Source organism: Balaenoptera musculus, chromosome 8 (genome assembly GCF_009873245.2).
Source record: "Balaenoptera musculus isolate JJ_BM4_2016_0621 chromosome 8, mBalMus1.pri.v3, whole genome shotgun sequence".
In the NCBI taxonomy this organism is placed as follows: domain Eukaryota; kingdom Metazoa; phylum Chordata; class Mammalia; order Artiodactyla; family Balaenopteridae; genus Balaenoptera; species Balaenoptera musculus.
In genome coordinates, this window is record NC_045792.1 from 43321873 (window position 1) to 43334306 (window position 12434).

The following is a 12434-nucleotide window of genomic DNA, read 5'->3' on the forward strand; positions in this document are numbered from 1 at the left end:
TCCCTTCCCAGCAGTCCTGATCTAGATTAGTGTTTGATTGAAAAAGTAGGAGAAGGTGTGAATATACCAGAGCCTGAGAATCTTGCCCATGTATTCCCAGCCCGATACATTGCTCCCTGTCCTCCATCACACGCCTCTTAAATAAGATCCCCTTAACAAACATTTCTCACTGCTGTCGTCACTGTATGTCATTATTTTGGAGGCTCCATGAAGTATGGAAAGTACTGGAGTGTTGGAGCTAGAAAGATCTGGGTTGAAATCCCCTCTATGCTAGCTGTGGGATTTTGAGTAGGTTATTTCATTCCTCAGAGCCTCAATTTCCTCAATGGTAAAAACTAGGGCTAATAATAATTATCTCTAAGGCCTGTAGAGAATCAGGAAAGCCATATAATGGAAATCACCCGACTTGCACAAGACAGCAAACTTTAGATTCCTGACTTTTCTTCCTTCTTTTGAATGTTCTGATATAGCTCCTCCAATTCACACCTACTTATCCTCAGACATGGGAAAAATTAAGATTTACAAGCCCTGGAGATAAAGTGATTTTCAGTAAATAACCTAACAATTTTCTCAAAAATTCTACATTGTATTTCATTTTGGAATCAATTCATTAGTGTTGACTGGTGTACATTCATAAGAACTTTTACTTAAAAGCTCAATATCCTTCTTTGTTTTCACTATTTTTTTAGAGATTCTAAGACCTTCTACTCCCCCAGGGGAGGAAAAAAAGGAATATTATATGAAGACAGCCAAGCAGTCAGTAGACAGACTCCCACTATTAGGAAAAAAAATCCCAAAATACCTGTCAGAATGCTACTGGTAAGAGATTTGGCAGGGTGATGATTATGATTACATGTGAGTAGAACAGCAGTTTCCATAATAAATGTGTGGGTTGTGAACAGATTTTGAAACAAAAAATGCTGGGATGCAGCCTAATGAATGTACTCATTAACCTTAATAGCATCAGGTAGAGAAGGGAGAGGACCATTTTGGAGGGGGGAATGAATTCAGCCTTTCAGAGTCATTTTATAAGACACATCAAACAGTGCTGCTTTCTCAATTAAAAATGAATATATGCAGCTGGGACTTCCCTGGTGGTGCAGTGGTTAAGAATCCGCTTGCCACTGCAGGGGACACGGGTTCGATCCCTGGTCCGGGAAGATCCCACATGCTGCGGAGCAACTAAGCCCGTGCACCACAATTACTGAGCCCACATGCCGCAACAAGAGAAGCCACCGCGATGAATAGCCCGCGCATGGCAAAGAAGAGTAGCACCTGCTCGCCGCAATGAGAGAAAGCCTATGCGCAGCAACAAAGACCCAACACAGCCCAAAAATAAATTAAAAAAAAAAAAAGAATATATGCAGTTATCGGAAAAGAATTCTCTAAAATTTGAAATTTGCCTTTTAAAGTCTAATTTTCTAATAAGTTATATTAAACATTTAAGTCCTTAGTATGTTCAAGGAATTATAATAAACATAAGGATGAGATGTCCAAAACATAAAATTTACAGACAATTTAGGGAAAACAAATAAATGTACTTAATTTTAATATGATGACAAATGCAAAACTAAAAGCATCAAAATGTTACCTCTATGAGAGCAGAAATCTTGTCTTCTTGTTCACCACTCTACTCCCACATAACTAACAAGTTATTAGTTATTAGTTACCCAATACTTGTTCAGTGAATAAGAAATAAATGTCACAGTATTTTGGAAGCAGAGAGGAAGGAACTATTACGCCCAGGGGAGCTTGAGAAAGGTTTTAATAAGCTGTATTCAAGTTCAGTCTGTCTGCTTGATAGATGAATTGGATTTTATCAAATCAGGAAAAATGTAAGCAGTTGAAGGGATGACTCTCTGTGCAGAGGGAACAGCATGCTCAAAGGCTTGGAGGTATGAAAGTCTGATGTATTTGAGGAATGAGAATCAAGTGCAACGTCTCCAGTACACAATATATGTGTGATAGTCTTAGCAGTGCCAATACCATCACACTAACTAAAGGTTTCAGTGATCAAGAATAATTGTATGTGCCTGGCATACCCACGTCCCCCGCCCCTACACCTCCCCAATGCATAAACTCACACCTCCTGACACAAATTTAACGTCTGCTAACTGCTAGGAACAGTCATTCTGATGCCTACATTTTTGGTCTGGTATTGCTCCTTTTGAAGCAGACTGAGATGATTTATTTATGTTGTTTGCCCCCGGCAGACGCCTCCCCAAGAACTCTGCGGAGTTATGCTAAGTAACCATGTTGCCATTTGAGAGTTCAGCTAATGAAACCCATACCCACTGTATGTGATTAGCGTTCCAAGTAAATAAACCAAGGGACTGTAAATGTAAGAACTAAGAGTGTGGAAACACCCAGGATACTAATTGAGGGGATGGGGGAATAATCTCAGGAAGGCAGGACAGGAATGTGATTTTCATAAGTGATGATTCAGTGACTGGGAACCTAATGAATTGTACTGTTAAGGGGAAGACTTGAATAAAAAGAAAAGAGGATGTTCGGTCTGGAGGATAAATGAGGAAACTTCCAGTGGGCTGGAAGTCAGCAATGCGCATCCAGGCAGGTCATACATAATGGACTGCTGAGGACATGTGCTGGGACCTACCACGGTGTCTGTGCAGTTTGCCTGCACAGAATATGCATTCAAAATGCTTACTGTATTAATGCATTAGAATGAAAAGAACATGGAGACTGTTACAGAGGATCACCCAATGCAACTTTCTGTGCGACATAAATTTTTTTGTTTTCCATAGCAATAACTTAAAACGAGGACAGGAAGGAAAGAGTGTATTGTCTGCATTGTACAGATTTAGATTTTGATAAGAGAGACAAATTTTTAAATTACTGAGCATCTCTATTCTAACATTTGATAATTACTAAACCTTTTTTCTTCAGAATTTTCCAAGAATTTTTTATGCCCGTTACCATGTATCCTTAGGGGCTTCTACATTCCAGAAATATAGTCTGACGTTAAATCTACTGATTGTAAACCCCGCAGTAATCATATTATAACCATAACCATTGGTCTGCTTCAAATATCTATAAGTTAATACAAAAATAATAATTCTAAAGTTAAAACGTTTATAAGGATATAATTGTATAGAGCATCAGATCTTTAGAGTTCTATAATTTTCATTATTTCTCTCTTTTTTTTTTTGAGTGCCAACAGCTATTGCTCAGCATACAAAACCCTAAACATAATAGAATAGGGTGGGTTAATATGGTACTGGACCACAGGTAAGAGAATTGTTAACTTGTATTTTTTTTTAACACTCAAATTAATTTTATACGTAGAGAACAGATAGAAATCCAGGAGAAACAAAGTGCTAGAGAGCATATAAAGGGAAATCTGATCATTGTAGATCGCTACTTGTATTCATTTTCTTCCTTTTTCACCCCAAACCTATTTTCCTGTATTTTACAACCTAGGACATGGAGCTACAATTGTCACTTACAATATCACTAATGTCTCCCATAAACCAACAACATCCTCCTTTACCCCCTATTCTCCACGTATCTAGTCCTAGGGACTCTGAGAATTCCTTACAAATAGGCTCTTCATTCCCACTCCTTTAATACAAACATCCATTAGATCCCTTAACCACTGTAACAACTTTTCTAACTTGATCCTCTAACACTCATCCACAACCTTTCTTATCTGTCACTCGCACTGCTACCACGGTTCATCCAGTTCTCATCGTCTCTTCGTATCACTTCCCACTTTAAAAGCCACCACTGGCTCCCCTTCACCTGAATGATAAAACTCAAAACGTTTGGAATGGCCCAGAAGACCATTCATAATTGGTCTTCCTCAGCTTACTTTTCATTAGTCACTATCCGGTGCACTCTATATAGCTGCAATGCTTAATATTCACTATTCCCTGATTCACAAATACCTACTTGTTATCTAAAAAATAACATTTCAAAATACAGTTATCACTCCATTACCCATATTTTTCAAACTCAATTCAAATCTTACCTTTCTACGAAGAGTTGGTCAATTATTTACTGATCTTCTCTCTCGACGCGTTCATTTCATACCTATAACAATATTCGTTCGTATGTGGTCATTTATTTACATGTCTCTCCTCCTCTCCCATTCCTCCACTAGACTGTGAACACCTGGAGTGTAGTGTCTAAAACCTAGTTAACATCGAGCTGATCTCCCTGTGCTACGTGGCTGCTTCCCACTAGCTATCTATTTTACATTTGGTAGTGTATATAGGTGCTTTGTGACCACCTAGAGGGGTGGGATAGGGAGGGTGGGAGGGAGACGCAAGAGGGAAGAGATATGGGGATATATGTATATGTATAGCTGATTCCCTTTGTTATAAAGCAGAAACTAACACACCATTGTAAAGCAATTATACTCCAATAAAGATGTTAAAAAAAAACGGAAAGAAAAATAAAAAACCTAGTTAACATGTTTTTCTAAGTTTAAGTACAATTTCAACACACAGTAAATGTGATAGATTGCATTTTCCTTCACAATATGCACTGATCCTCTCTGTGGGAAAAACTGTACACACCTGTCCCATTCAGATCAGGTTTGGCCGTATAACTCGCTTTGGTCCGTGAAATGTGAGCAGAAGTGACATGTGCCACTTCTGAGCAGAATACTTAACAACCACTGCATGGGTCCAAGACACTCTCTGTTTTTCCCTTCTGCAAGATAAGCCATGTCCCAGAAGGAATGTCTCAGAATGAAGGTGCAGAGTTATAGGCCATCTGCAGTGAACCTAAAGGCTGAGCAAGAAATAAACTTTTGTTCTAAACCACTGAGACACAGGAACCGTTTACTGCCACAGAATAATTTAGTCTAAGATAGGTAGGTATTTCATAAATGTTGAAGAAAAGAAGGAAAGTTATAGAGACATAGAAAATGAATTTTGGCTGGAGAATTCCAGAGTCAATTTTGTTTGAAACAAGAACCTTCTTTTGAAAAAAGATAAAAATTAAACTTTCATGAATTGCTAATTATGAGAAATAATGGAAATTGGGGGTTGAGAGGAGAAAGAGAAGAGGGTAGATGGTAGAGTAAGAGTATATATTTTAGTAATGCGATATTGGGAAGAAAATGAAAGTAAATTCTTGCTAGATGAGCATGTCCTTAAGATGTCTGCAGGCAAGATTTAAAGGAATCTGAGATTTCTACTGAGGAGGTATTTTGAGAATGGGTACGTATTTAAGATTTCTCTTTTAGTTATGTCAATCTAAGTAAGTTTAAATTTTTTTTTTCCTATTTCAAATGTCTAAAGTACTGTCTCTATAGCAAAAAAATTGTTTTAAAAATTAAAAAACTGGGGCTTCCCTGGTGGCACAGTGGTTGAGAATCTGCCTGCCAATGCAGGGACACGGGTTCGAGCCCTGGTCTGGGAAGATCCCACATGCCGCGGAGCAACTGGGCCTGTAAGCCACAACTACTGAGCCTGCGCGTCTGGAGCCTGTGCTCCGCAACAAGAGAGGCCGCGATAGTGAGAGGCCCGCGCACCACAATGAAGAGTGGCCCCCGCTCGCTGCAACTAGAGAAAGCCCTCGCACAGAAACAAAGACCCAACACAGCCATAAATAAATAAATAAATAAAAATTTTTTTTAAATTTAAAAACTGGAAACCTGACCATAACAACATCCAAATATATATATATGTACATATATATGTGTGTGTGTATACATATATATATATATCCACTTAATTCTTGCTATTCACAGTAGGTATGTTCTATAAACAGGCACCAAACACTGAATTAGTGAATACTGACCATTACTCCTAGGGGAAATATAGGTTTAAATTGTCATGAGCCTCTAGTCACATTTTCATCAACTAGTCATTACATAACCTTGCTTTATGGTGTTCTGGTCTAAAGACACTTTATTTAATATTTAATATCTAATATTGTTGATGAATTAATTTGAATTCACAGAAAACAGCATTTTACTCATGCCTAAATGCAGCTGCCTTTTTTTTTTTTTTTTTTTACTTTTTAAGAGTATATGTATTATCAACCTACGTTTTAAAACAAATATTTATTTATTTAACTGCACCGGGCCTTAGTTGCAGCACGCGGGATCTTCGTTCCCACATGCGGGATCTTAGTTGCGGCATGCCAGATCTTGTTTCCTGACCAGGGATCGAACCCGGGCCCCCTGCATTGGGAGTGCGGAGTCTTAACCGCTGGACCACCAGGGGCAGCTGGTTTTCTATGTAAGGTATAGCACAGCCTTCTTGCACTTGGGAACTCTAAATAATGTATCAGTATGATACTTGGGGATATTTTAAACAGCAAAATCAATTTTAAAAAACACAAAAATGCGGGCTTCCCTGGTGGCGCAGTGGTTAAGAGTCTGCCTGCCAATGCAGGGGACACGGGTTCGTGCCCCGGTCCGGGAAGATCCCACATGCCACGGAGCGGCTAGGCCCGTGAGTCACAACTGCTGAGCCTGTGCGTCTGGAGCCTGTGCTCCGCAACGGGAGAGGCCCGCGCACCGCGATGAAGAGTGGCCCCCGCTCACCGCAACTAGAGAAAGCCCTCGCACAGAAACGAAGACCCAACACAGCCATAAATAAATAAATAAATAAATTTTAAAATGGTCCACATCAAAAAAAAAAAATCTTTAAAAAAAAAAAAAAAAAAAACACAAAAATGCAAAAACTTGGCACTTAATAGACCATGAAAAGGACACTTCTTTAGAGTATCAAAGCTGAAACAAGAAAGCAGAGGTTCACCTTGTTCAGCCTCAGCCGGGTATATGCACATCAGAAGAATCAACTCTTTTGCCACTCTCTGTATATCTGAAAATGACCATAAAAGTGCCATGAGTATCAGTATGGGGGTTGCAAATAAATTTTAGCAAGTAGGTGAATTTACAAATACAGATTCTGCAAATAATGAGAAACGACTGTAAATCAAAGAATTGGAAAGAAAATAACGAAATGGATTATAAGGAGATGGGTAAAATGCCCATCAATGAGAAGAAATTGGATGGATGGATGGATGGATGGATGGATGGGTGGATGGATGGATGAAGAGACAGATAGGTAGATAGATAGATAGATAGATAGATAGATAGATAGATAGATAGATAGACAGACAGATAGATACTAAATCTAGAAACTTGACTGAAATGTGGTACATTTTCAGTTTCTTTCCTTATCTTCCTTCCCCCTTTTTCCTGATTTGGTAAAATATATGTCACCCAAAAGCATTAAAGTAGCACCAGAATCTTGATAGTCCACTCTAACAATGCAATGGAAAGCATCAGATAGTAGAAAGGTAAGCTCAAGTTTTCTTGGCTATTCACTTATGAATTTATTATTCCTTACTTAGACATACCCTATCATCTTAATGCAAATCTTAAAAGCACATTTTTATGAAAATGTTAATATTTAATAAGCTAAGGTCAATATAGCACCATCTAACTTAGCCAATATGGATTGAACTTTCTTTTTTTTTTTTTTTTTTTTAAACATCTTTATTGAAGTATAATTGCCTTACAATGGTGTGTTAGCTTCTGCTTTATAACAAAGTGAATCAGTTATACATATACAATATGTTCCCATTTCTCTTCCCTCTTGCATCTCCCTCCCTCCCACCCTCCCCATCCCACCCCTCTAGGTGGTCACAAAGCACCGAGCTGATCTCCCTGTGCTATGCAGCTGCTTCCCACTAGTTATCTATTTTACATTTGGTAGTGTATATATGTCCATGACACTCTCTTACCCTGTCACATCTCACCCCACCCCCTCCCCATATCCTCAAGTCCATTCTCTAGTAGGTCTGTGTCTTTATTCCGTCTTGCCACTAGGTTCTTCATGGCCTTTTTTTTTTTTTTCCCTTAGATTCCGTATATATGTGTTAGCATACTGTATTTGTTTTTCTCTTTCTGACTTACTTCACTCTGTATGACAGACTCTAACTCCATCCACCTCATTACAAATACCTCCATTTCATTTCTTTTTATGGCTGAGTAATATTCCATTGTATATATGTGCCACATCTGGATTGAACTTTCTTGAGACTTACACAGCAGATACTCCCCAGTAAGCTTAAACAGAATAACCATCTTTTGCCACACAGATACTGGAATTTTCTGTTTATATACGAACTCTTTTATGGTTTTTATTTTGCTGTTGAATGGAAATATCTGGAACAAAACTGTTTTAAAAATCACCACTCTAACCTATAGACTACTAAAAAACATCATCTTTTGCTAAATTAAATGTAGAGATTTATACATGGAAAAGAAAAAGCTAAAGAACATGATGAGAGATGAGTAAATTAACACACTACGGTCCTGACATTTTTTTTTTTTAATGGAAATATCACCTCCAAAAAAGTTTATCAAGACAGGCTTTTTACAATCCCCATTAAATTCAGTGAATGAATTGTGAAGGGTAAATTGGACCCATTATGATCTTACATTTCTTATGTAATATTCATAATCACAGCGTTACATAAGAGCGAGCTCGCATGAATAAAAGGAGCAATTTAAATTCCCACTTCCTTGGAGAACGGGGCTCTGCTTGACAAACAGGGTTTCCGGTCCCATTTGCAGCACGCCCAAGCATCTCCTCGAGTGCCAGTGAGACCCACACTCTCCTATCAGTGATATAATAAACCCTCCAAAACAGAGCAAGAAAATGAAGCAAACAAGCCCACTTCATTTCAACTTGTCAGCTTTAAATAAAATCTGTGCAGCTGAGATGAGAAACTTCAGGGAAGATAATGTGTGAAGTAACCACATTCAACATTGGGACAAAACGTATTGCATTAGTTATTATTTTTTTTCCTGATTTGCCACAAAAGTTTTTGAAATTTCAACATAGATAATTTTCAATGAAATCTCTTCTTGTCAAGGAGGACTTGGAGGAAGAAATGGTTTATTTTTTTCATTTGTTTATTTTATTCTCCTCCTCCACCCACAGATGCCTTAGGAATATCTCAAGCCCCTATGATATCTTAATGAGTAATATATGAACTTGGGAACAACTCTCATTATCAATTTTTAAGTCAGAGCATACTGAAGAAAGTACATGCTTTTTTTTACTTATTCTAATTAATTCCTTACATAATACCTTCCCTGGCACAGATTTATGCAAAATATTGGCGCATGCTCTCTGCCTCCCAAAAAAAAAAAAAAGTATAAAGGACAAAAATGCATTGGAAGGAAGATTAAAAGAAATTAAAAAGAAATTAACATTCCAATAAATAGAAATATCTGAACATTGATGAAATAAACAATGATTGTTAATGTAAATCCTTTCATTCACACTTTCCCCAGTACCCACTCCCTTTCACCCAGCTAATCTCCAAAACCCTTCCTGCCTTGTGTTCAGGAGGCTCTATTCTGTTCTTCCCTTCAACTGTCTCCGTACCTTCTCTTCCCTCTTTGTTGTTACTTTTTTGTTTGCATTGTTACATTTCCCTTGACTTTCTTTACTTCTCCTGAAAGAGCACTTGCACCTCTTCAAAGGAAGGATAGTACCACTGGGTCCCAGCAGATGCATAGCACAAGTTGTGCATATTCCAAATGACAGAGAGGGTGGGAAAAGTCAGAGACACTTTTTTCCTAAATGCCCCAAGGTGTGTCCAGATTTGATATAAACACCTTTTCTTGTCTTTTATTTCCAATGTTGTGTCTCATGTGTTTTACAAATAAGCTTAGAATATTTTTCCTTATTCTGTTATACTCAGGAACTCTCTGATTTCAAACTCTTTTATTTTAAAATTCCTACAGTACTTTGAGTGATCAGTGCATAGCATGATATTAATATTGAGGAGTATGATCCCTGCCACCATCTTTGATGGCCTATTGATAAGAAGTTCTTTCAATCACTCTAATGTAAAACATGACTTCATATGCGTATTTTAAATGTGTTAGAGAAGAACCATGGGATAGGAAAGAGGAGTATGGAGTATAAGGACTTCAGTTTGAGGCTCTGATGAATCAATATTTAATAGAATGACCATAATCAGAAAGTTTTTCTTTTTTAACCTGTCATCACATGGAAACATGGAAACAAGTGAATATCCTGTCATAGGATGGTTAAATTAACATTAGGTATATTTTAGAAATATTTTTCATTTTTACTTTATGATAACTATAATGATTATGATTAAGTAAAGGAAAAGAATGTATTTAAAGTTAACTTGACGTAGCTATTAAACGTTCAGTAAATAGTGTGAATGGTGATATTATGCAGCTTCTATGCATATACTATATTCTACAACCAGTAAAATTCTGCCAAAAGCATAAGGTTATTCTCTGCAGTTCAAGGTAAGTGAGATTGGTACCTTTCAGCATTCTTAGATCCAAAGTTTCCATTGTGTTTTGCACTTTTTATCCTAGCAAGTTGCTGTCTCTAGAATCACATAGTATGGCCTGAGTGCCATTTAATGACTGTTCTCAAAATGACAGCAAGTAGAATAATTTTCTTAGAAGATATCTGTTCTAAGCTGAGGGGTTTTTTGTTTCCCCACAGTGATGGCTGGGCTGACAGGTATGATGTGACAGATGGATATCAGCGAGAAGCTGTTGGTGGAATCACAATCAAGCTCCAATCTCCTGATGTCAAGTGGTTTGATGATTATTATCTGAAGCTCCGGCCGGAAACAAACCTCCGAAACCCCTGGTTTCAAGAATTCTGGCAGCATCGTTTTCAGTGCCGGCTGGAAGGGTTTGCACAGGAGAACAGCAAATACAACAAGACTTGCAATAGTAAGCAGATATATTATTTCATTTAAAGTGGATATGGCTAAGGCTCCAATTTAAGTAAATTGTGTCATGGGGATAGTGGCTGTAATCTGTTAGAGAGGAGGACTCTTACATAAAGTGGGTATTGCTTCTTAGAGTGGTAAGAAAAACATATGAGGGTAAATGTTCACTCTATTAAGATTTCAGACAATTTATTTGTATTTATATCATTCAGGAAATTGGTACTGTGCTTAAATGATAATGTGAGCTCCAGAAAGAACTCTTCGTGACATCTTTGAAGGCAAGAACTACATTCTGGTCATTTTGATTATCTTTAGCAGTTAGCACAGTGTAAGGCACATAGCAAGGGTTTCATGTAATATGTCTGAAGAATGAATGAGTGAATGTTGAAGGACAGAGCCAATTCCTACTTCCATCAATAAACTACAAAATAGTAGCAAGGATTTGCTATGTATAATTATGATGTTTCAGGAGACATAATCTAAGCAGAGCCATTCACTCAGTCATTCAACAAATACTTACAAGGATTCACAACGTGCCAAACATTGCTTTACTTTTAAGGGTATCAAGATGAGGAAGACTAGATCCTGCCCTCAAGGGGTTTAGTGTCTAGTTAGGGAGATCGTCATGCAAACAAAAATTGTAATTCAGTGTTGTAAGCAACATAACATGGGTTTTAAACAAAGGGTTTGGTTAGTTTTATTTGTAGCACATCCAAAGGGTATCTTGACTCTAAGAACCAGGTAGGGTCAATGCTGATTTGTAAGTCAAAGTGTAAAGGTTAAGGTTTGTTAAAACCAATAAGGGATTTGTTGAGACTGACATCCCACATTGTGTAACATGCACCTCATATGCATTTGCCAAGGAGTAAAATGTTTTAGTTGGCGGTATAATGTCTTTATCATCATGATGCTGGAACAGAAGAGTGCACTGGGGCAGTGAGGTTGAAATCCTGGCCCACGAACTAATTCCAGTCCACGGAGAAGTGGGCTCACCAAAATGAGGAAAATAGGAACAATGTAGTGAATTTTTTATAATGCATTTCCTCCCTGAGTTCACATCCATACTATGTTTCTTCTATCAGTTCGTTCTTTTGTGAAAATGAATGAGGTAGTAAGTGGTGATTTGTAATTATCTTTAAATGTCAGTACAAGTAAAATGAGAACTTGGCAACCTTGTGTCAGTTCCTCATTCGGCAGTGGTGGAGGAGAGGGATGCTGGAGTGTGGCGTGGTACTGCCCAATGAAATCCAGAAATCATAGAAGCCTGGTGTGAGACTACATTTGCTTCTCTCTTGCTTTGGATACTGCTAACTCTTGTCCAAAATCTTCAAATGCTTATTCATTTCCTTTGTTTTTATGTTTTACTTTCATGAAAAAATGTGTGTGAATACACAGGATTGTGTTTCACAATTTCAATGTCTATAGCCAATTTTATATTTTTCACAGTTCTATCCAGTTTCTGAAGGACACAAACTTCTTTCTTCTCTTGAGATTTGGGGAGTATGTGGTCTCTGAGTACCGATTCTATGATTGTGTAGAGATTACTCTATGGCGCTACACTGGAGGAGTTTTAGAGGGTCAGCAGTAGTAGATCCAGTCTCCTCTCCAGTTTCTCTTTACTAAGGAGTTAGTGACAACCCCTAACCAGTGTGACTAAGTGAATTTTTCCAGTTGGTCTTCACCCTCTTTTGTACTAATGTTCTTCC

General features: G+C 37.8%; 1 protein-coding gene and 1 long non-coding RNA gene across 6 annotated transcripts in view; one reads left to right on the forward strand and one right to left on the reverse strand.

The window, feature by feature from the left end:
* Positions 1 to 6809, reverse strand: part of LOC118899394 — a 104750-nt gene extending 97941 nt beyond the window's left edge. For both annotated transcript variants that reach the window (XR_005020939.1, XR_005020940.1), the window contains exons 1-2: positions 6738 to 6809; positions 3992 to 4053 (exon numbers count right to left, since the gene is read on the reverse strand). This is a non-coding gene — a long non-coding RNA (uncharacterized LOC118899394). The remainder of the gene's footprint in view (positions 1 to 3991; positions 4054 to 6737) is intronic.
* The window catches only part of GRM5 (glutamate metabotropic receptor 5), a 531669-nt gene that overhangs the window by 383712 nt on the left and 135523 nt on the right, over positions 1 to 12434 (forward strand). For all 4 annotated transcript variants that reach the window (XM_036861062.1, XM_036861058.1, XM_036861060.1 and 1 more), the window contains exon 4: positions 10494 to 10729. In XM_036861062.1, coding sequence (XP_036716957.1) covers positions 10494 to 10729 — 236 coding nt within the window. The remainder of the gene's footprint in view (positions 1 to 10493; positions 10730 to 12434) is intronic.